The 25,375-nt window shown below is 38.2% G+C and overlaps 1 protein-coding gene across 1 annotated transcript in view; it reads left to right on the top strand.

Annotated features, from left to right (window-relative positions):
• The window catches only part of SLC16A10 (solute carrier family 16 member 10), a 43,451-nt gene extending 20,079 nt beyond the window's left edge, over positions 1-23,372 (top strand). Inside the window, exons 2-6 of the mRNA XM_053460050.1 lie at positions 15,691-15,835; positions 17,405-17,843; positions 19,919-20,062; positions 21,012-21,240; positions 22,067-23,372. Of these exons, the coding sequence (XP_053316025.1) occupies positions 15,691-15,835; positions 17,405-17,843; positions 19,919-20,062; positions 21,012-21,240; positions 22,067-22,305 (1,196 nt within the window). The 3' untranslated portion in view covers positions 22,306-23,372. The remainder of the gene's footprint in view (positions 1-15,690; positions 15,836-17,404; positions 17,844-19,918; positions 20,063-21,011; positions 21,241-22,066) is intronic.
• Positions 23,373-25,375: the final 2,003 nt, after the last annotated feature.

The raw sequence follows: 25,375 nt of genomic DNA, 5'->3' as shown, positions 1-25,375 counted from the left end.
AAATTAGGTGGTCTGTTATTTTTGGTGCAGTTACTTACAGAGAGATTTCATTATGTATTGCAAAACATATTTCTTAACGTGTTATGCATCTGTGTGGCGATATGGTGCATTCCCTGTGCCTGTTTACCTAGACATTTTGCTCAGCACGATCATAAAGTCACCCTTATGGTTTCCAGATGTACCTGTAGGGCTTTATCCCATATACTTTTACCAATCATTGCTCTAGGAAGGTTTAAGGTTTTGTGAACCGCAATCATTTCCAGATGTTGCAAGCAGACTTCATTTCTGGAACGTCAGGCCATGGTCTCTAAATCCTTTGATCTTGCCATATGTACCTAAAGCTTATAGATTCAACTGATGCTGGAGGGTGGAGTAATGTTAGTGAAGTACTCACCTGGTTTCAACTTTCTAACTTCTATGTGACTATGAAATACCTGTTTTTCTTCTGTTTAGTCTGGATCACATTGCCAGGGCCGGTTTAAGAGCATCGCGGGCCTTATTATGGAAATAAATAAAATAGAACAGACAGACTCTTAACTCTTCTGCATCCATGTGTACTGGATAAAGATGACATAATTGCTAGGCAGATAGTATAAGATAGAATCTTATGTGATGGGATTGGGAGTACATCAGTGCACTAATAAACAAGTCATCATACACATACACATTTACACTAATCCTTTTTAATAATATATGCAGATTGAAATAGAGTAAATAACACAATACTTTTCCTCTCACTGATTTCTGGGCCTAGAACGTTTTGCCCTCTGAAGTGACTACAAATTCAGGAGGGTGTTTTATCTCTGGATAAGTAAAAATTAAATACCGCATTGGCTCGATTATAGGCCCACTTTTTTCACATTTTAAGTCTTTAAAGTGCGGGCGCGGCCTATAATCGGGGTTTAGCACAGGGATGCGCAATTCGTCGCCTGACGCCTAGGACATGCAGTTCTGGGCACTGGGCAGGTGTTTTTTTTCTCTCTTTCATTTAGCCCTGCGGCGGGCAAGCAGGACGGTTAGGATCTAGGTCTCCCACAGCGCTACATGGGACCTGTATCCTCCTCTCTGGCAGCCGGTAAACACAACCCCCGAGTGCCGGCGTGACATGACCTTCCGGTGCTCCACCATAGAAGCCAAAAAATGGGCCATCAGATCCCATGGGCCCGTAGGACTGCATTTATCATGTCTACTTTATGATTTACTGATGGCTAAGACTAGCTTGCTGCTTTCCAAAGCGAAACAGCTTAAAACAAACAAACAAGCTGATAACTGTGGCTGGGAGTTGACATTTAAACATACTGTTATTTTGTGATGTGTTATTCTACTTGAAGGCTTTGTCTCCGCGTGACGCCTGCAAAAACTAAATCAGTAATCTAGGCAAAGTCTTGAGACTGTTGTGAAATGCAAATGTATTTCAGTGCATACTTTCTAGATCAATTACCTGCATTTTAGGCAACTTTTTAGAGCCTTGTCCTTGTTTTTTTTTTTATTACAATTGCTGTACACATGATATAACAATAATGATGGCATATTAATCTTTGGAAATGACCATAAATGAAAATTATGTATATATAGAAAAAATGTTCACCGATATATGTTATATATATGATATATATTAATAATAATAATGTATTGTAGAATTTAGAGGCACAGGTGTGAGTCGGGTATTTAATGTGTTAATTCGCTGAGGCGTATTTTAGACCACAGTAAGGAGAAGGAGGAGGACTCCTAGCAAGTATGTGATGTAAAAGTCATATCTATGACCAAATCAGTAACCCAGTAACCTTGGGTGTGCACCTGAGGTACTCAAACAGTTTGTTGATTGTGTTTCAGGAAAGGGTGTTTTTAGGTGACAGAACGTCCTAATCCAGCGCCTCTGTTGTTTGTTTTGTGGTTAGGATATTTCTTTTTTTTAGTCCTTTTCTTTCAGCCAACACACCACAAATATTTCTGTGAGCTTGTCACTGTTGGTGAAAAGTTTGCATGCCAAGCAACAATTTGTACATTGGAACGTGTATATAAAAGTGTTTCTCCTCGCGAAAGCCCACCAAGAGCAACATGGTGAGGTTTATGAGTAGAAGTAATTCTGGTGCAAATTTTGAAAAATGGCCTTATCATCATAGTAATTAATGGTATGGTCCAGACAGCAGGAATATTCTATTAGATGCTGCGGTGACAACATACATTCCTAGTCTTAATGTATAAAAAGATTAGTTCTTAAAAAAAACAAGCTATTTTTGTGCCAGAAATGTGTTCTAATTCTACATAATATTTGCATTACAGGCTGGAAGAAAAGTTGCAAATATGCTGTGGTTTCGCTCGCTCTGTTGAGCTTGAAATCTCCAATACAAACTGAGTTTTGTCAATGGTAACCTACATCACTGTACAAACAGCGCTGTATTTAATAATTGAGGAGAATAATATTTTTATGACATTTACATTACAAGTATTTCTATTTGTATAGTGCTCGTTACAGGTTTAGCTTATCGAACAATGAAGAAGTGTGTCAATATCAGCTGATTGTAGCCACCATCCTGTAAAGCCAACTGAAATTGCTGACATCATGATTTCCATTGCGCAGAATTTTGCTGTTGCAGAATTAGTGGTATATTTCTGGTTTCTGCTTGCATCCCTTATTTCTCTATGCACTGTTCTGTCAGCAATATCAGGGCTGTTTTGCAATTAGACTGCTTACATGCGTTATACTTTAAGCATAATGAAGATGACTAAGTAACAACACTTGCAGGAAGAAGTTTTGAGCCTGACCTGAACATGGGTCACATGCCTGTGATAGTACCAGTTAGGCAATATATTGTTACAATGGTTTTAGTGTTACACATTAAAGTTAGAATATTGTCAGTTGCATTCCACCAAAATTCCTCCCTGATCTCTTTATCTGTTCCCCCCTTGTGCTTTTCAGCCTCGCTATGGTCTGCGTTCCCTTTTTCTCCTTGTATTTTCAGTCTACCTCTCTTCCTTTTTACCCGCTGTACTTTTCTGACCTTGTATTCCACTTGTCTTTCGTAGCCTTCAGTCAGTTTTCCTTCTCTCCAATTTTGTCCATTCACAAGATGACCTGCCTTTACATTCTTTAGTCAACCCTCTTTTTGTTCCACTTCCTTTACCCATATCCATTTTGGTTCCATCCTTTGCCCAACTGTCCAGATATGTGAGTCGTTTTCTCTGCATTCCTTGACTTTTTCTTTACCTAATCTGATTTCTTCTCTTTTCCTGTGTCCATTCATATTTTATTATTCCATTTTCCCCTCTCCCATAAGTACTCCTGGCTCATTCTCGTTTTCCACGTCTGTGGAAATTCCCCTGTTTTATCTCCTATTATTGTTTCCCTTCTTTATTTCAGGTCCATATTAAACCAGATGTATTCTCACCCCTTTAGAAGATTGTCTAATAGTCATTACAGCCCTAAAGTAAGCCCTCAGAAATCCTCAAAAGCCCTTAGAAATGTAACTAACCTGTTGCCATCCCCATATATCTTATGGCATTGTCAGTTGTCATGTATTATTTCAGGTAATCCTGTAAATGGTGGGTGTGACAGTTTTACATGACGATCTAATAGCGACTCAGTATAAATAACAATACTACAATCTGTATCTACAAATGCATGTGGGACATACTCATTGAGGTCTAGCAGGATAGCGTTGCTGTGAGGAGGAGCACAGGAAGGACACAGTTGTGTGCACACATTTACACTTTTATGTTATAGTACATTGACCTCGACTTTTTTCTATCCTCGTACAGAGTCACAGTTTGTTAGTATCTACTTTTGAAATGATCACGCATTGCCAAAGTTCAGTGTGTGTAAATACTATTGGTGTACAACAGATAAAAGGGATGTGGATTTTTTTTGTATCTTTTTCCACATACAGAGAAAATATTTTGGCGGCAAATGCCTTATGTACTTTTTTGTAACATTCGGTGCATATATTGTTCAAATAACAGGATTTTACCCTAAAAGCATTTTGTTATATTGCTCTTGGGTCACTTTGTGTCATATGATTTCCACACTGCAGACTTGCCACGAGATACTTTTGTCCTGCTGTACTCTGATCAAGAGGCTATTGCTCAACTCTGGCTAGGGATTCCACACCTGTGGCAGATCAGAAAATCAGCCCTGGCTGCTCATCATTTGAGGCCTTTAAAAAGCTAGCAAACACAGCCTGCATTTACCCTTGGATGGCCCTGCCTGTGTCCAGTACCAGGGCATTGTTGGTTTTCTATTGTGACCCCGCTTGTTTCCTGTAGCTCCTGACTTCTGTGGCATCCAGACCATGGGTTTGACTTTTGATTATCTGATTTCTGGTATCCCGACCATGCTTTGGTTTCCACTTAAGGGATTTCTCTTAACCTGAACCTTTGGCTACACTGACTATTCCGTCAGCTACCAAATTGAGGGGGGCACATGAGGTTCCGCTGGCAAAACCCAAGAGCTCAACCTGAAGGAGAACCGGTTGGAGGGTGAAAATCTCTACTCTGGTTCTAATGGTTTCTCTCCGCTCCAGGGGTCTGCTTTGCCATGCTCAGCGTAACACTGGAAATGTTATGGACAGTAGAATTTTTTGTGATCATTTGGCAAATGTAAATTATTATAATTTTTTATGGACAATGCTTAACACCAATTTGATTGTCAATCCTGTCTATTCAGCCCATCCTATTTAAAATACACTCAATATACAGACGAAAATAAGAAAATTGCAGCAGTAGTTGCTGTTTATATTTCACTTTATAATCAGACGGTGAATAAAATGCCAAGCAGTCTGTCTGGATTCTAGTATAGGGTTATGTTTCTCATGCAAGATCCAATATACCCAAGTAGTGGAAATTATGGATATTGTTTTATACTATCCCACAAAGCTTTTTAGGACAGAACTGGGGTCAAAAACAAAGCTTTTACTATTATTTTAGGTTCCTGAATCTGGTCCAAGAGCTCATATAAGGAGGCTTTTGGGGGATCACCTGCTTTTACAGCTGGCTTTTTAGTAGTAGTTCTAAATGCCATTGCTGAAAATACATTATCCACTCACAGCTAACATCTAATCTACAGACAACATTGAAATGACTTGCAAATATAGCAGGGAAAGTTCAGATAAACTACACAACTCAACCATATTCCGGTATGTGGAGTGAACTCTTCACACGCAAGTTGTATGTGGCTTTGATTGTTTTATTTGTTTTGGGAAATTGACAATCGCCATTATCTGCGGCTTGTTTTTACTACTTGCTCACATGTGGTACAATAACAATGCAGCCCACATGACGGATAGTTGGGATCAGTAAGCCGATTGGAAGAAAAGTGGGTGGATGAGAATTAGGACCTGTGTTGGCCAGACCTTCTCGTACGTTGCAATCTTGATTGTTCTGCAAAGAACAGTGGCTAGTGCAGAATATCTATATTGGTGTCAATCCATTACAAGTTGTGCTTCCTAATAGAATCTTTCTAAAGGTTATTGGCCAGCGTATGGGTTTTTTTCTGGAACTTTATTTCCAGAAAAACATTAATGAGGGTTACTAGGTTTCTTTGTTGACATACGAACAATACATCTTGGAATAAGATTAAAGAGACGTTAGGTTTTAGGCTATGTTGAAAAAAATCAATGCCATGAAATATAAGGTAAACTTTGTAAATATTTGGCTATACAATCAATTTCCAGTGTGATTTTTCATAATAGTGATTACCAGGTTACAGGAGAGGAGGCTATTCAAGATCCATTAGGTCTTTTTTTTTTGTTCACTACTGAAAATACATTCCATAGTTTTTGTGATATAAAGTTGAGGTTGAGGTATGGCTCAACTGATTTTGATTAGAGGGTTAATACCTTAATGGTACTTATTTTTACTGCGTATGGTGAGCAGCTGTATATATATATATATATATATATATATGTATAAATATAACATTTAGCCCCCCATTAAAGACAATGTTTTCTTTTTAATGAACTTGCACAGTGTGCCAATACAAAAGAAAATGTCTTGATATACATGCAAGATGTACAAAGTATCTTCTATATGATATAATGAGTCCTATGGAGAAAGAAGGTTCGCTGTGTACCCTTCTTGTGCAGAAGTGCATTTTTTTATAATCCAGGTGTATTTTGAAGAAGAATATTAACAGAATCCTCATCTCATCTGCAATCAGTGAATCATCAAATCCCAAATCATGTGAATCATGCATCACTGACTAATCTACATATAATATTGAGGACATCATTGGCGTAATTTGAAGAAATATAATGGTAATCATTGAAAATATTTTGAAGTGGTTCAAACATCATGACAAAAATAGCTGTGCTGTGGAATATTTTAAGTATATTTTCATATTGGATGCTTATGAGAATGTGGATAAAATCTTCAGGCTACCAGGAAGAAATTGAGGTTGTGAGGATGCCTGTAAGCTCAAAACTTGTTTCCATTTCTTTTATGCAGTCAGGACCGTGTAGCGCTGACCATATCCTTCGGGCCTGTTTTGGTCATTTCTTCAACTTAAATCATGGTTTACTTAACAGGTCATTCTGTTTCATTTTTAAGCAGTGATAGAACTACGGTCTGAATGTATTCCATTAGTTAGGAGACCTGAGACCCACACTTGTGCACTCACTCACAGATACACTCTTGATACATTAGCATGAAAGCATATGAAACAGGTCTGTGTGGATAACATCATCAGTGGTGCCTGGAAGAAATGGGACAATTGTTCCAACAATCGGTGGTTCCTTTAAAGTTTTTCGCATCTGCAACACAGTACATTTTACACAGGCCCCGCTTTCCCATCCTTTTTATAATTTAAAAGGAGCACATTTTATGTATCCTTCTAAGTTGCCATGACTTCACTTCCTTTAGATAAAAAGATAGACGTTCTCAGAAAGTGGTTACACAGGGTTAGGGCTAAAGAAAGACAGTACTTTTATTGTTGGCTGTGAATTACCGAGCCCCCTATAAATCATGGAAGGAAAATATTATTTGCCTCTAAGGACGCCTGACAAAAGTGTGTGATCTTCCAGTATATGCAACTCTGCGTACCACAGAAAATAGGAAAATAATATGTTGCAGCGAATACTCCAAATCCAAATAACAGTTTAGCGGAGCAAATACAGTAAACAATTCCTTAATATTGCCATTTGTAGTTAGCAATGCTAGTGCAAAATGTATATGTGTAGCAGCATAAACATTTATTCTCCGTGGTGGCTGGTCTCTAAGGAAGTGGTCCATCTTCTGTATTAGTTAAATACCTTATGTAAACAGTGACGTAGTACATTTCACATTATCCTGATAATAACATATGCTATTTAGCCCAGCCTACACTCCAGCAGCAGTGCATTTAATACCCGGGACAAGTTTTATATTGTTATAGTGCATACCACGCAGTGGGAGCCACGGAGTACAGCATGGAAAAGGGATATATGTTTTTCATCTTGCATACATGTATTACACATTTTTGATTGTGTTTGTCTAGGCCTAACAAAAGTAGTATATATATATATATATATATATATATATATATATATATATATATATATAAAATAAATTAGATTTAAAAAATAATTGTGATCTTGCATCCATCATTTCAAATGGGAATTGCTGGTCACTTAGGGACATGGTCTCCAGAGCTGGTATAATAGCGCGCCACCTTATCTGCAACATTATCGTTTTAATCAATCACACCCGTGACAGTTCAACCGATGATGGTAGGACTAAGGTCCCCAATCAGTATGTGTGGTCATACACATGGGATGCATTGTCCTTAAAGTGTTACTGAATACTAGTGCTTTTTGGTTGAAAAAATGTGATTTCACCATTTAGTGTAACATTAAAAGTATATTAATAATTTTTTAGCAATCAAAAAAGCATTGCTTCACTGTTGAAGAGCTAATAAATTCCTCTGTGTACCCTATATGTTTTGCAGTATGTGAAGTAGTCTCACGAACTGTTTTTAACATGTTCCATATGACTTTTATATTCATGCTATCAACTTCGGACTTCAAAGGCTTTTTTTAAAAAATGTTTTTTTGTTTTTTTTTAAACTTCTTCAAAGTCCCTTCTTTTAATCTAACAGACATGTGGCCTGTATGAGAAAATACATGGTTTATAATTCATCTACAATTTTATACTTCGGCTCTCAAAAACTATGACATTTGTGGAGTTTAGTTCAATAAAGGGCAGTAGAAGTAAGTCAAATTTACATTGTGTAATTGTATTAGTTCACTCCAATTTAGTGTTGTAATTGATGTCTTGAAACACTCACGGGTGAGTTACCAGAGCACAAAAGATGCCTAACTCAGCAGGAGCATTCTGCTTTCATGTTTCCTTAATAAGCAGTTAATATTTGATATAGGCAGCAGGCAGCCTCTAGTGCTTAACTAGTAAATGTTCCCAGTGGTATAATTGGCGACTGGGATCCAGCTGTTCCTTCTGATATCGCCACGATCGGAAATATTAACAAGACGCAGCTGGCTCACCTTTTCTTCAACTCCCTCCAACTACCCCTGTGCACGCAGCATGGTGCCGATTCTATGGCACCCATCTTAAAAAAGCAGCCTCCACCATGGTTTTTAAACAGGGAAAGGGGTCAGCAATATGAAGCGGGGCCATATCATTATACTTCCTTTGCCTTTCATCAACAGCAGAAGCTTTTAAAGGGAGAGGTTCAGTAAAAATGGAAAATGGTACTTTTCTTATTACTATCACACCTTAGTTGCTCTATAAACATATAGCAAATGACATAGTGCCATCATGCAATGAGCTTACTGACCAACTGTGCTTACATTCTATGCAAGAAAAATGAGCAAGCATAAGGATCTGTGCGGCTTTTGCCAAGGGCTAAATTGTGATGGCTAGACATCAGAGGATCTCCCAAACAGCGAAGGCTGGCTCCGGGGGCCAAATCCAAAAGAGGAGCTGCTGTAGCTCATATTGCTGAAAAAGTGAATGCTGGTTCTGATAGAAAGATGTCAGAACACACAGTGCATTTTGGTTTGTTGCGTATGTGGCTGCATACCAGCAGAAAAGTCAGGGTACAATGGGCATTGGCATAAGAACTGGACCACAGAGCAATGGAAGAAGGTGGCCTGGTCTGATGAATCACGTTTTCTTTTACATCACGTGGATGGCTGTGTGTGTGGAGAACATGTGGCACCAGGACGCATCAATTTGTGTGCCTGTGTGTGTGTGATAATATATTGACCCTCTAATTGCTGATACAAAGCCCGAAATGATAATAAAATCAGAACAAAACAGTTTGAAACGTGATATCCCAAATCAAATAATTTAATTATGTATTAAAAAACCACCTTTTATCAGATTAGATGTATCAGATTTCAAATACCCTTCACTTGCAACCACCTTACCATCACCACCTCCAACTCACCGCTATCACCACACCACAGCCTCCTCACCAAAGGCACCTGTTCCCCAGGAGCTCTTCACCATCAGCACCTATTTCTTGTTTCCTGTGGCTGCATGGGGCAAAGGGTGAAAAATGATGTGCCCCTGAGGCACTGCATCTACATATCTGCACATCAGAAGCAGGGGCAGCTGTATTGTATTTCCATTGTTGTTGCTTGTTGGTACACACTTCACATAAACATGGTTTCTGAGTGTGCAAATTATTACCGTATTTGCTCGATTATAAGACGAGGTTTTTTTCAGAGCAAATGCTCTGAAAAATACCCCTCGTCTTCTAATCGGGGTCGTCTTCTAATCAGACCTCAAATAGAGGTCTGATTAGGAGACTAAGATCCAGATCCCCCGCACCGCTGCAGGGGACCTGGATCCTCCTGCCCCCCCCCCATCATACACACACTTACCGGTGCTTCCTGCTGTGTTGCCAGGGCAGCGGGTTGACGTCTACGCGATCCGCGTAGACAACGTCCGCTGCAGCCGGAAGGAGGTGTGGCTAGCAGTGGGGGTTGTCTGCGTCCGTCGCGTAGACCTTCCCCGACTGTCAGAGATCAAAGCTCCCCGCACCGGTGCAGTATACGCGACGGACGCATACAAACCCCCGCTGCCAACTCCACCTCCTTCCGGCTGCAGCGGAAGGCGACGTCAACCCGCTGCCCCGGGAGGGGAGGGCTGAGAGGGGAGGGAGGGGTGAGAGAGAGAGAGTGTGTGTGTGTGTGTGTGTTAGTTAAATGGGGGTATAGGGTGTGTGTGTGTGTGTTAAATGGGGGCATAGGGCATTTCTGGAGTGGCATTAAGGGGGCATTTAATAGAGCACTCTGCCTCCTGAAATGCCTTATACCTCCCTATATGGCACTCTGCCCCATAATATGCCTTTTAACCCCCTAAATGCCAGAGTGGCATATAGGGGTATAAGGCATTTCTGGAGGCAGAGTGGCACATAGGGGGTCAAAAGGCATACCATGGGGCACAGTGGCATATAGAGGGTTAAAAGGCATATCATGGGCCACAGTGCCATATTGGATTGACAAGCCTGGGGGCAGATGTGCGTAACTGGGGGACAAGTTGGAAAATACAAGAAATAAAAACAAAAAAAATATTTTTCTCAATCATAGGTTTTATTAAAAAAAATAGTTTACATGAATTAACATTTACTGGTAAAACTTTTTTCCTTTGGGGTCGTCTTATATTCAGGCTTTTTCTTTTTTTCCTAAGTTAATATTCAGATTTTGGGGGGTCGTCTTATAATCAAGGTCGTCTTATAATCGAGCAAATACGGTATATAACCCGCAGCTAGAATATTTTACAACTGCACCATTTCACACGCCCGTATGAAAATATGAGTGTTTGCCGCTCTCATGGTAGTTCATTGAATAGAAGACTGGACTTAGTCTGACTTTGAATCCTTTACAGTGGTAAAAAAAAAAAACACGTAAGCTTTATGCCTACAAAGAGCTTTTCACACACAGTGGCTATTTGACTAAAACTTGGTCTGGTCAATATCCAGTGAGCTTACAATTTATCACATACTTTTATCAATCCGTTTAGAAGGCTGGGAAAGAAGCTTCGGTCATTGCCACCCCCTTCCACCAGACGTTATTTATGGACTGGAAATAAGATAAGCCATATCAGCATTAAAATGGAAACACATGGGAGATACTAACGAGTCTAAAATAAGACATGCAAAAGAAGAGGAACAGTTTGCGTTGGATTAATGTTTGATTGTCATAGGTAGCAGATTTTCTGGATTTTAATAGAAACTACTAGACAAGTATGTTAATTGCATAGATTTGTGGCAAAGTTGATTTAGAATTAAAAGGTAGACGTGCAATACATTTAGGTAGTACTAGGGCCTTAGACAAAAGACATGGCAAACCCACTTTACGCTTCATGTTATGTCCTGATAAAATTGCCCTATAACACTCACCAGCTTGGTTCAGAGTGGTTATGCAATACATGGAGAAGTACTTTTTCTGGGCTGAGTCCAACATTTTTGCATTCTACAGATCCCACTAGTTTTATGGGCCATGTCTTGTGGGTTTCTGGTGAGAGGCCAATGCTGAGTTTTCACTAGGGCACCCACATTTCTTATCTGGTATATTGATATAGGGTGGTGTGGGTTCAGAAGGTTGGTGCACATGTGCTGTATTATTATTATTATCTTATATTAATATAGGGCCAACAATTTACACAATGTTTCTTACAATTGACATACCTGGAACTGACTAAGGCAAACCCATACATCAGGGAAAGAGAGCCCTACTCGCAAGTTTATAGTCTAGAGACTGTAAACATATTGTGTCAACATTGTCAGCACACACTAGCCTACGTATGTGCAAGCACACTCACGCTTACATGTATGAGCGTATGCTATGAAATCCAAAAGACATAGTCACCCTGTGCGGAATATAGAGCAAGTCAATCAAGTGGACGTTGTTAAATTCAGCAGGATTTCTTAGCAGTGGCTTTGAAAAGTTTAGGTCACAGGTTATTGCTACTTGCTGAATGTAGGTGAACTTGTAAGGAATTTTGAGCGTAGATGAACTTGTAAGAAATTTTCTTAGGGCTTTCCACTCAGCAGACAACAGCAAATAGTGAATTCTTGGAAACAGCTCAATGTCAGTCCCAGTGCAAATAAGCTATATTTGAGCTTATTCTGATTTCAAGGTTACAATCATATATAAAAGGTTTGGTTTTAGTAAAAGAGATCACTATCTGGCCATAACTGCATATTCCTTCAAACATTATCTTCAGAAAAGACACGTGAGCCACTAAGTAAATGTACGCTATGGAGAACATTTCCTGAGTTTACCGTTTGTGTCACTTGCTCCTATAGTATTACTGTTTGTGCCAGTTGGGCATTGTGCATAATATATATAGCCATCAAGGAGAACTACAGCACTTCCAGGGTTATATGTGAATATTAAATGAAATAATTATAATTAGTTAACCCCTTAATGACAACGCCCGTACATGTGCATTGTTTTCAATGGGTTTAGGGACCGCATTTATTGGTTTATAGTTTCCTGTCTGAAAGGGACCCGTTTTTTTTGTATTATTTGAGCACAATTTATTTTTACCCTTTCTATATTTAAACAGACGATTCATTATTCTCACAGTTGTTAACTACGCTGCTGATTAAGCATGTAGGTTTGATCTAAGTTCGAAGGGCAGATGTTAAGTTCACTTGCTAGTTCCTTTTTCTTCAAGGTCAGCATTAAATGCTGGGGAATGGGTGGTTCTGTAAGCTTGGTCTGCCCAATTTTTTGCTGTGTTTTCAGCTTTTATGAACTGCCAAAGTGCAAACTTTGTCTGCCACAAGCATATTTTTTGGTTAATTATTGTTACAGCCGCTATTAAAGCAGGGCGATGAAAATTGTAAATCATTAAATGCATTTAATATGTTTGTACTTCATTAAGAAATAATACTCTGGCAATCATTTGTATGAGAAAATAATTAGATTGCAATAATTACTCCACAATAAACGAGTCAATGTCTTGGGGAGTGCTGCCATGTAATTGTTAGTGTATTTAAGTTAGGGATAGTTCTACCATACATTATAAGAACATTGAGCAGCTGCTTTGGGTCCTCAGTAGTCGAAGGGTTCCCTTAGAAGATGAAGGGAGAGACCTTTACGATTGTGACACGGATTCCTAACAAAGCTTGTAACATTGTAATGCACACAAACTTATATCCTAACACACACACAATATTATTATTATTATTATTATTTGTATTATCTTTTTATATAGAATTTACGCAGCACTTCATACAATACATATATTCGAGGAGTATGACAAAACTAGCATTGATAGGCTTAGACAAACCCATACATTAGGTAAAGAGGGCCCTGCTCGCAAACTTACAATCTAAAGGGAAAGGGGTGAAATTAAACATAAGGTGTGGACAAAAGGGGAGAGATAGGGTGACGCACTAGCACTCACACTAATGTACTCACACACACGTACACACCTTTTTTGCACCTCTGCTTTTGTTGGCTAAAGAGGGGGAAGTCCACCAGCTGGCAGGTCTTCTGCTCCCTCATGGTGTTCACACGTTCAGCTCAGACTCAGCGTGCTGGAACCGAGGGAATCCAGCCCTCCAGGCCAGCGGTAAGCCCAGGGTGGGTTTGACAGCCCAACGCAGGGGCCCCTGTTATGCAGAGCAACAGCTAACCCAGGGTCCCTGTGCCCTGCAAAACCCCAGGCACCTGGGAGTGATATCGTCCCCATGGCTGAATTAATTTATTTTTCTTTAAAATAAAATTCTGATCATAAATGAATGGCATCATTTAATGTATGCAGATGTATTATTTTTATTAATTCTGTGGAACATGGAGCCTATATATATATATATATTACAAAGAAATCGCATGCAGCTCATCTTGATTTTTTTTAACACACAATAAAGGTTAGGATTTTTTGTAAGCATTTGTATTTTGATAGGAGCCTTCTTTGGTTCTCTAACATCTGGCAACACTTTAATCCTCTGAAGCACTAAACAAGCTCTGCAGGAGAAACCGGATACATTGTAAAGACATTTGGGATTTGGAGGTTTATTGTGATACACAGTGGTTTGAATGTGTTATTTTTGCAATATATTTTCTATACTGTGGTGTTAAACCAAATTGCAATAAACCACATTTATGTTGTATGGTATGGATGGAAGAACTTATGTTAACTAGCAAGATCATTTCTGTGCAACCATCCCGTAGTGTGTGTATGTGTTTGGGAGTATTAAAGCGTTCCTGGTAGCCTCATGAGCTTACTTTGGAAGTAAGTTAACATACATTTATTAAGCCCAAAATAAAAACAATGTTAGAAAAATGCTTGTGTTATCATAAATATTATTGCTGACAAAGACATAAGAAAACAGGAAATGTCTAGTCTATGATATATTCACGGGTTATCCATGAAACCGCACCAAGACATGTGCAAAGGGTTAATTCTAGGCCATTCTTAATTATGCAGCTTAAGAGGCGTAACCTGCTTGAAAAGTAACCAATCAGAATATACATATTATTAGAAGTAGATAAGATGCTATATAAACCATGTAATCTAAACATGTAATTAGACAACGCTTCGACTTATGTTTGTTGTGTGCCTTGTCTCGATTCTGCGCATGATCTTAATAAAGGAAAACTCTTTCTGAGGAGAATTCGACCATTAATTCAACCAAGAAATAGCTCCAGGGCTGCTTCTCATCGTCTCCTCAGTGGTCCAAAAAAGTACGCTGCCATTGGCAGGAAAGTGCTTCCTTTGAAAACAATTGGAGTGCTCTTTACACACGTGCACCGGGTGGGCTCATTAACTTTCCCCATGGAACGATGACCCGATCACCACTGGAATAGACTGAGTAGAATGAGTACACGTGCATATATAATATAATATATTGTGTATCAGTATTACACTATATATAATACAATAAAAGCTCTTGCAGTTAGGGTGACATCTACTGGACAGTTTTCCTTATTACCCGGAATAATAACAATCATAAAACGTTTGCCAACAAATTTTAACACTAAATAGCTTCATCACTGTGTATCTCGGAACTAAAAGAATGGCACTTTACACAAGCCGTGCTTGGTTCTTCTTGACTTCATTTTTGTAAATTGGAGAAATTATTAAAGGCTGTAAAACTAGACTAGTAGCAACAACAATGAAATCATTCCGCTTATACAAAACATTTCAGAGCCTCTGAAAATCACTAAAATGTTATTTGTGGCATTAGATTGTGTTATTGTTTTAGGCTTTGCATGAGTTCCATTTAAGTTTTCATTTACTGCAATGTTTTACTCAACTTTTTACGGAAGAGCAGTAGATATTTGGCTTGATTCAATAAATCCAAATCGGTGGATGATGGTTGAAATGTGTCTTTTAGATAGTGGTCATAGATTTTAGACAGCAACCACTAGCAAAAGCCAACATTGAAATAAATAAAATGCTTAATGATTCCATAGGGTGCACAGAATAAATTCCAGACATTCCAGACCATAAACATTTTATCTAGAATCCTAGAAGACGCGTAGCTCACCTTAGGTAGCTGAAATGCATGCCCGGCACAGTATTCCAGAATTGAAACCAAAAAGGGCAGTGAAATAACGGACGATGAGACATCATTATGTTTTTTCTACAACATTATATCTGAATGTTCCTTTAAATGGGGACTTATTGGGGTTATATTGTAATATTGTAATATTGCCATAGAATGTTCCCAAATTCCATGTTTTTTCTGACACCAAATGTTACTAATACTTAGCCTTTTTTTTATTTCCGCAGCATGGGTGAGCTCTCTGTCCATGGGAATGATCTTTTTCTGCTCTCCTGTGGTCAGCATATTTACAGATGTATTTGGATGTCGACGGACAGCAGTGGTCGGAGCTGCGGTGGGAATTATTGGCCTTCTTTCCAGTTCTTTTGTAAGGTAGAATCATTATATAATACATACATTATTCTGGAACCCGTGTGTAAAGATTGGATTTGGGGGCCATAATTTAGTGGCAGATGTAAAAAGTGACTGAGATAAATTGTATGTTCCTAGACCTTCTTTAGCAACGTGGATGCTGGATGAGTTCTATTCATCAGTTCTGTCATTCAGAAATATTGGGTGCTTACTCACTGATTATTTTTGACTGACAGGTTTCATTAGCTGCCATGTCAGAAGAGCCAATTTTAGATTTATTTATAGATTTTTTCAGAAACTCTGCACGTAACTTTTGCAATAATTTGCTTTGTGTTTATATATAATATTCCATGATTATTCAAAATGACTAGATAAATAATAAAAGAGCCAAACAACTCTAAATGTTCATACATTTGGTTTTCTACATCAGATTCCATTTTACTAAGAAATGTAAAGGCAATAACATTTCACAGATACGTGCTGCTCATATACAGAAAGTATATGAATATTTAAGATTAGTTGCCTTGTCCCACATTGTAAACTCTGTAGTTTGGTACACTAAATAAACCTGTTTAATTATGTGTGTAGATTAAAATATATATTTATTAGAAGCCCAACATAAGTGCGAGCAACCATTTGAAACTCTTCCTGTTGAGATTTGCATCATACTTCTCCATTACATCATTCATTTTGTTATTGCTCCCTATCGGTGGACGTTTGAATGGAGAGGACTGCAGTATAAGACATTATTCAATTGCTAAATACTGTAAAGTTGCCAGTTCTCCTTTAAGACTCATTTTCTTGTAGAAAATACTTGCATTTAGTTTAAAAGCAAAGTGAGATGAACTTACAGATCAACCATTTCTGATCTACAAATAATACAGCTAATATTATAGTAAAACAAAGAGCTCCCTATATGAAAACCTGGATCATAACAGGCATGCGATACATAGTTTTCATGCTTCAATAGTAACGTTTACTGACTACATTTTTGGTCTTTCATATGCTGCCTAAGGCGGCTGTCTCTTTCTTGCTACGTTGGAGCAAAGCTGCATGTGCCTGGCCTTCGGGGAATGTCATGGAGTGAAGGAACTGTGCTTCATGTGTACTAGTTAAACGGCTGTGAGTTATAGTATCCCCTTGGCAGTTCATAGGAGTTCTAAACGGTACTTTCTTTAGGTTAAATTTAGCAAATTACTAACCATAAGGGAAAAGGGTCCTATACACCCGGAGCTCATAGACCCTTCAGAATCTTTTAGAAATACTCCTGTATGTATAGAAATGCAAGAGCTAAAAAAACTCAAACACCTCACCATTTGACTGATAATCTACTAAATATTTGAAGCCCTAGGTTGTGGGAAGTAGCGTAATGTGGAAAGGAACAAACGCATATGTCTATGAAACACTTAAAAGGTTGAAAGTAAAGCCTACAATATGTATAATAAAAAGATCGCCTTCTTTCTAAATAGAAAAGCTTAAGAACTATTACATGTATTCTCTAATCATTTCCAAAGCTAAATTCCATAGTCTTCAGACTGAAGTAATATATTGTATTAATAGTCTAACTTAGTTTTCTCTTTTCCTCCCCAGCTCCTTAGGACCTCTCTATTTCACGTATGGTATTATATTTGCCTGTGGGTGCTCGTTTGCTTACCAGCCATCCCTTGTCATCCTGGGACACTATTTCAAGAAACGCTTGGGATTGGTTAATGGTATAGTCACCGCGGGCAGCAGTCTGTTCACCGTCTCATTGCCGTTCGTCCTGAGATACCTACTTGATAGGGTTGGTCTGTTTAACACGCTGAGGGTCCTGTGCGTCCTTATGTTCATTCTTTTCTTGGCTGGATTCACTTATAAGCCACTTGTACCCGGACGTAGCAACCTACAGTTCCGACAGAATGGCAAGTTTCGGTGTCCATCAGCAACAAAACTTTTCAACTTCTCAATTTTCAAAACTAAGAGTTACTGTATCTGGGCTTTTGGAATCCCAGCTGCGCTTTTTGGATACTTTGTGCCTTATGTTCACTTGGTAAGTCCTGACTATGAGTAGATGGTTTGAACATTTTATTTGCACAGTCTATGTCTTTTAATGTTCTAATTAGTATTTATTTTTTTCAAGTTGTATTTTTTCTACATCCCTCTAAATGGATTACTTCAAACTCCTAAAATGTTCTGTGGGTCTGACAGCTCAAGGCTACAACACAGGAGAGTCATAACGCCATATTTTCTAGAATGATGCATTTTGGATGCCACCCCTACTTGAAGTCTTCTGTGGGCCTAAATGATCTGGCCTGTCTTAGGCTTTGGCCAAGGAGGGAAGAAATGGGTTCTGGGTACTGCAGTCCCAGAAGAGGAAGAATGAGGGTTTGGTCTCTACTGTAGCCCTTTTTTTACCCAATGAGAGGAAGCATGAAGTACTGTGGGCTTTTGTGGAGAGAAAAAATCATGAGCTTGCGTACATTTTATAACATATGCCTACTTATTGTAAGAACTTCAAACAAGTTAGTTGAACAAATGAAGCTTTGTGTGTTGATGTGACTCAGCATTGTAGTGTGCAACGGTTCCTTCTTGAACTATATTTACTAACGGAGAGTTATCAGATGTAGCCATGTGAGCTATTTTTGCCTGTAGCTAAACACATAGAGGTCAAATAGTCATGTATTTATTTCCGTTAGTTCAAATACACGACACATGTCTAAGAAGAGGAATCAAAATGTGGAGACACTGTGCATGGGCATTGCTGCTGTCACGTAATTACTTGACTTCATACACTGACACAATCAATTTAATGTATTCCATTAAACATAATAGCATTCCATTACACAAACATCAACATGTAGAATTGGACAGCAGAAAATAACTCTGTTAACACATCTTGTCAGCTCCCTCTCTTTGTAAAAAGCAAGGGCATAATGGTTGATCACATTTTGTGACAATAGATTTTTACCGAGCATGTTCCGCTTTGCCCTGTATTCACCATATTAGTCTTTTCAATACAGGTTTGTGCATTTATATGTACAAATTCTTTAAATCACAAACCAAAGTAATAAGCGCTAAAGAGGCTAATGCAAGTATCACAGGTGTTGTAATTGCAGGTATTAAAGGCACAAAGCGTGACCTGGTTGTGCTTGTGAAAGGAACCTGCTGTGACACACAGTACAAACTCACCAAGGTTATCTTCCATAAGTGTATGTGCAGCACTTTTGTTTCACTAAGAAGATTATCTTTGTTTCTGTGAATATCCAGCTAGCTGAAATACTCTCTATTAGGTCAAAATGACCGAGATCTCGTTTTTTTTATATTTGGTACAGCAGAACAAGATGGTATATAATTTACTGCACTCATCTAATCATGAGCAAGAGGCATCCACTGTGTCAATGTGGACCTTTTATACAACATAAGAACAGGAGAACACAAAAAGCTGATTACAACCAAGGTCTGCTATGTCTTCTTTAGCAAGCAATGACTAGACAAGGACATAGTGGCTTTTGTTGATTTATTTATTAGATACTTAGCAAAGATGTAGCAACCTTTATGGAAATGGTATAGCTAAGTAAGTAAGTAATGGTTATAAAATAATAGCTCAAATGAATTCTGATTAAAATTTAAAAAAATAGTGAAATATATTTATTACAATGTACAGTAGAAAAGGTGATTACTGCTAATGTTCATGAATTACTGGTATTAGGTATTGAAAGAAGAGAATGTCACATAACACTTACATTAATGTAGATGAGGTTGATCAATAAATATAAGGGGTTTTATGTTAACCATTTATATAGTAGGTTGGTGCTTTAAAAATTGAAAGCAGACACAATGAATCTATTGCTTACATACTGCCCAATTCCAGTGCACCTTCTGCAGAGGTCTCGAGTGAACTAAGCTTCATGCCAAGTGTCTCAAGGCTGATAACTGTAACAACAGGCAGCACACCAAATACCTGGAGTTAGGTCTATACTCCTACGCTACCTTCTCCAAGTGAAGATGGTTTTAATATAGTCATTCCTTGGAAACCTTATTATCATGCCTTACAGCTACTAAAGTTTTTAATGTATACACTTACTTGGTTTTAATGTGTTCTCGCTTTTCTTCCTCATTCAATAGATGAACCATGTAAAAGAAAGGATGGGAGATGACGTGAATGAGGAGATTCTCCTACTATGCATTGGGGTCACGTCTGGGGTTGGTAGGTTGATCTTCGGAAGATTAGCTGATTACATTCCAGGTGTCAAGAAGGTGTATTTGCAGGTATTGTCTCAATTGCTATTTTTTTTTTTTGTATTTTTATTGTGAATTCAATTTGAGAGCAGCAAGTCCCCTCTGTCAACCATGTTAATCTCCAAGCAGGTTGTCACTAAATAGCAGCTAATAACTTAAAAAGTAAAAGGCAATTTCTTTACAATTGGAGAGGGGTCTTCAAAAGATTATTTTTATAATCTAGTTATACTTTAATTTGACATAATTGCATAAAAAGCCTTCTATCACAGATATCATTCCAACACAGAACTTGGAATGTGTACCTGACCTATCCAGTCTTTCCAGTTTTCCTGTTGTTTGACCTCATCTGTCTTGCCGAGCAACCCATTTTTCTGCAGTGTAGGTCCCAGTCATGGGATTGTTAACTTTGTTCCAACACAGGAAATGACTTTCTCTAATGTTTTCAGGAAGTACATGCACATGTGCTGAGATAAACACAGTTACACTATTTTAGATGTAAATGACAGAAATATCATCTGCCTATCAAATGTATAAATAATACTGAAGGATACATACGGCTGATGATAATACAGATTATCTTTATTATTTTTTAGTAATTTCCATTGGGGTTATATTAGAGTGTTAGCACAAGAATAACCATTTATTCATGGGCTTTTATATAAACCTATACCTCCAGCCGCAAGTCAAGAATCACTGACATTTTCCCTGTGCTATAATTTAAGACAAGTTTTGGTGATATATTCCCTATGGCTTTCTGATTCACTCTCCATACCACCTTTGGTCTATAAATGGATCTTGGAGGACACTAGTTCCTCCCAACTACCCCCAGCAAATCGAGACCCCGGGTAGCACGCACACAAGTCTCCCAGACACCGGAAAAATGTAATCGGGAAAAGGTGGCAAAATCGGGGCTGCAGTTGGAATGCATGTAAATGGCTTCACCAAAGGATGCATTTTGATTGTCTTCTTTTTCCTGCAGGTTGTCTCTTTTTTGTTCATCGGCCTGATGTCAATGATGATTCCTGTGTGCCATAACTTTACGGGTTTAATTGTTGTCTGCCTGTTCATGGGGTTGTTTGATGGCTGTTTCATATGTATCATGGCTCCAATTGCATTCGAGCTTGTTGGACCAGAGAATGTTTCTCAAGCCATAGGATTCTTGCTTGGGTTCATGTCTGTGCCCATGACTGTTGGGCCCCCCATTGCAGGTAAATGCCTTTGTGATGCTTGCATTAATTGTTAGTCATTTATAGGGAAGCATAGGTAAATTATTTTTGAGGTCTGCTTGTAACTGAGTGTGTTGACAGTATAGCGTGGGGCAGACTTATAGTTTTTGTTTTGTTTTAGTTTGTTTCTGATTTTTAATGTGTATATGGGTCTATTTGCATTCTTTAGTTATTAGAAAATTAAACTTCTGTATCGTTAGGAAGTGTAAGCAGGAACACATGAGCAGTAAGATGCTTTGGAGTCCATGAAAAATGGACTGCCCTAATACATTGTGTTAAGGTTTTAACTATATTGTTCTGAAAATAATCTGGAGTGTTACACAGTACTTCAGTTTTGGTGGGCAAAGTATTAGGTGTGGAAGTAACCTACAGCAATAGTTCTCAAAGGATCTTTTTGGTAGAATTGTACTGTTTGATTGTATGGGTTCATGCTGATAGCTACCACTGTGGCCACAACCATTCTAATGGCCACACTAAAATGTGCATATAGTACAGTGTGAATAAGACAAACAAAATAGCGTATAAATGCTTACAACAATATATCTACATCATATTACTCTTCGCCAAGGAGGCCCCAGTATAGATCAGCTGTGTTAAGTATTAGAGGTACAGCCACTTTAAGCGCAAGTGGTATCTAGTTACATGTGTTGTCCTGTTAGCAAAATGTAGAGTAGTTTGTCTGAGAAGCTGAATACCACTTTTTATTTTTCTCTAGTCAGGCAGTAAGGGCCAAATTATACTGCATGTGGATTTATGTTTTTAAACCATGTTTATGTATGATTATCATTTTGTGATCTTTGTTGTCTAGGTATGCTGCGTGACAAGCTTGGTTCCTATGACGTGGCGTTTTACCTAGCAGGTATTCCTCCAATCATTGGTGGAATTTTATTATGTTTGATTCCATGGGTCCATGAGAGGACTTTAGCAAAGAAATTAAAAGCTGTTAATGGAGACACTGAAGAAAAGATGCTGGATAAAAATGCCACAAGCACATGCCTACCTGGAACGGCTGAAGATATTAAAAAAGAAGATGTTTCTGTCATATAATCACCATGCGAAAACACGAAGTGTACTCATATTTTCTTCCTTTTTTTTTTTTTTTTTTTTTAAATAACAATTACCAAATGTTTTAACCGGTGCTATAAACCCAAAGCTTTCTGACCCGACTGAGCCACATGCTCGCTCCTGTACATGCCTCCGCGAGCCCATATGGGCAATGGTGTCTTAATATCAACTTACTGAAAATAAAAGCACACAAGTGTCTGGAGCCAGGGCTGATGGTCAGAGGCCAATGCCATAGCAAGGAGCTTATTTCATGCATATCTTCAGGATATTATATCAGGGTATATCATAATTCCCATCATGTTTTACATGTGTTGCCATTTCAACACAATTTTCTGTCTGATCTGATCTACAGTGCACCTGGATACAGCTGTGGAGATTCGCATGCATTTCATTGATTTTCAGCTTCCATTCTTTCTTGTTTGTATACTTTTGATTTGATTTTACTTGTAAAGCAAGACTGAGGTCCTATTTACAGTTTGGTTTGTGCAATCAGCTGGTCAGAAGCTGTGACCAATACATTATTGCTACTTTCTGCTTTCCGTATTTCTGAACTCTTGTTCTCAAACCAGCCCTTAAGAACCACTTTGGGGTCCAGGATTTAAAGACAACTTAATTCTGCCCAAAAAACTGGGCTGCTTCTTAAGGGCTGGTTAAAGAACCATTGCACTAGTAGGTTGCTATTACATGACGTGAAGAGAATGTGTACTATTGGGGGACAAAGAACCCTGGAACCTATCATTTTTAAACACTGTGGTGTCAAATGTAGAACATATCAGAAATATTTGTTTGTTGATATCTAGACCTAAATGATATGAAACAATTAGGATTGTGTCATGTCTGTGGATCATACATCATAATTGTTGACAATGCCATTAGGGCCACAATCATGTGTATAACATATACAAAAGAAGGAGTTGTTTTATTATCTGGTGACATAGCAATATACGTCTATGACCTATTCCTTGTGATTAAGAAGGGGTTCCTCTCAGAATGTTCCTGAAACTACAAATGGGGATTGTGACACAATAAAAACACACAATAATACCCAACATATCAGTTACTGTGCGTTTGCAACAGAAGTAACAAAAGAGACAGCATGCTTTATAGTGTGGTTGTGGTATCAGTATTATTGTTAAACATGAGCATCCCATTTGCTGTCTTGAAAATTTGTGAAATCTAAATTTCTAAACTATCTTGCCAAAAATCCATGTTGACAATTTTTGATGCTCTCTAAAACACATTTCTTATTTTCCTCTGCCGATGTTGATAATTCAGACATTTGTAAGCAAATGTAATTATCAATGGCTAAGTGGTCCTTAACTTTTAAACATTTCGCAGCATTTGTATTATGTAAATAGTATATTCTAACTAATGTTGCTGAACCAAAGTATGCCAACAAAGGTATGAATATGTTTTGTTTTTTAAAACTTACTTAAGCTTTTAGGAACATAAGCGTGCATTGAAACATTTAAATCATTATCAAAGGAATGCGGGAAGGCATAATTTGTGAATAATTCCTGGAATGTTATATATGACATCATACGCTTACGACCTCTTGCTGTTAATGTGAACATGACGTATTGAGAACATTTTTAGACACTGCATTTACATTAATTCTCTCGCTCTCTCTTGATATATAGATATATATCCTTTAAAATGTGGCCTTTTAGATATTGCACAATGTGAGGTTGTTTTTATATTTTATATACAGGCCCTTAATACCTAATAATGTCCTACAACACATAGGTTTTCAAAATGACTACAGGCAGACATGACATCACTGTAGTGACATCGCAGCCACACGCTGTAGTTGTGTGATTGAAAAGGCACGAATAAAGTCTGAATAAAGGCATGCGTTGTGTTACAACACAACTTGCTATAAGCATTTGCTGTTCCCCCTCACAAAGCACCAACATCGTGGTTTATTGATTTAACCCCTTAATGACAAAGCCCGTAAATGTACGGACTCAAAATGCATTGTTTTCAATGGGTTTAGGAACCGCCCATTGTCCTTAAGGGGTTAAGGTAGATATTTGCAATGTATACATTCTGTGGATGAATTGTCCTGATGTCCAATGATGTTCACTACTGCAAACACTGTTGACAGTTACAGGGAATTACATAGCTAAATGCATTGAGAGCAGGTCAATGATTTTCTGGCAGGTCACTTACGAGGTAGTTATGTGACATAAATGGATATCTGTTTTGTGTTGGTGACCCTTAGATAGTGAGCACTGCCATTAATTTGTGACTGCTTTATGTGCAGATATGTTAAACTTCTGAATGTATATGTGTGAGTGTATATAAACATATATATATACATTGTAGACACACACCTTGAGTGTACACCTCCCCAAGTGTCCTTTTTTAGAAGGGAATCTTTAGGATCCAAATCCCTCTGCCCCTCTTTTCTGGTAGCTCTGTTTGTTTGGTGGCAATAAGTGTCTCACGGTGTTCTACAGCCCTAAAAGTCACACAAAATGTTTAGGTAAAGTTCCACCTCTTGCTGTAACTCTACAACCTCTTTTCCTATAGAGCATGTTGGGAGGTATGCCTCGACATCTTTGGAACCATGATGAGCAGCTAAAGGTTTGTCATCACTAGTGTTTGCAGATCCTTGACTTCAGTTAAATGTATTTCTTTGAAGGAACGGCAACTATAATGAATTCCATTATAAAAAGAAAGAACTCTGCCCTACAGCAATCAGTATTTTATATTGTGGACGGCATTATTTATTTTCATGGAGCAATTTGTCAGCAGTGTTCTATTAATGATGTCAGATTATGACATCATAATGTACATTCATTATGTTTGTAGTTTTGGAACGTCTACAACAAGTGGTGAATATGTCCATAGTGTTTAATAGAATATACCACAAGATGATGCCCTGATTATTCAGTGAGCCCAAACTTGCCCCTTTACATGAAAAATAAGTGAGATTTTTTGAATGAATTCATGGGCCTCTCACTGCATTTTCTTTGTAAATAAGAGAAAGGGCTTCTTATGTATAACTTTACATTTTAAAGATAGGTTGTTTTTACAATTGAGTGCA

Source organism: Spea bombifrons, chromosome 3, assembly GCF_027358695.1.
Source record: "Spea bombifrons isolate aSpeBom1 chromosome 3, aSpeBom1.2.pri, whole genome shotgun sequence".
NCBI lineage: Eukaryota > Metazoa > Chordata > Amphibia > Anura > Pelobatidae > Spea > Spea bombifrons.
The sequence above is the reverse complement of the archived record's forward strand: the minus strand, read 5'-3'. Positions and strand labels throughout refer to the sequence as shown.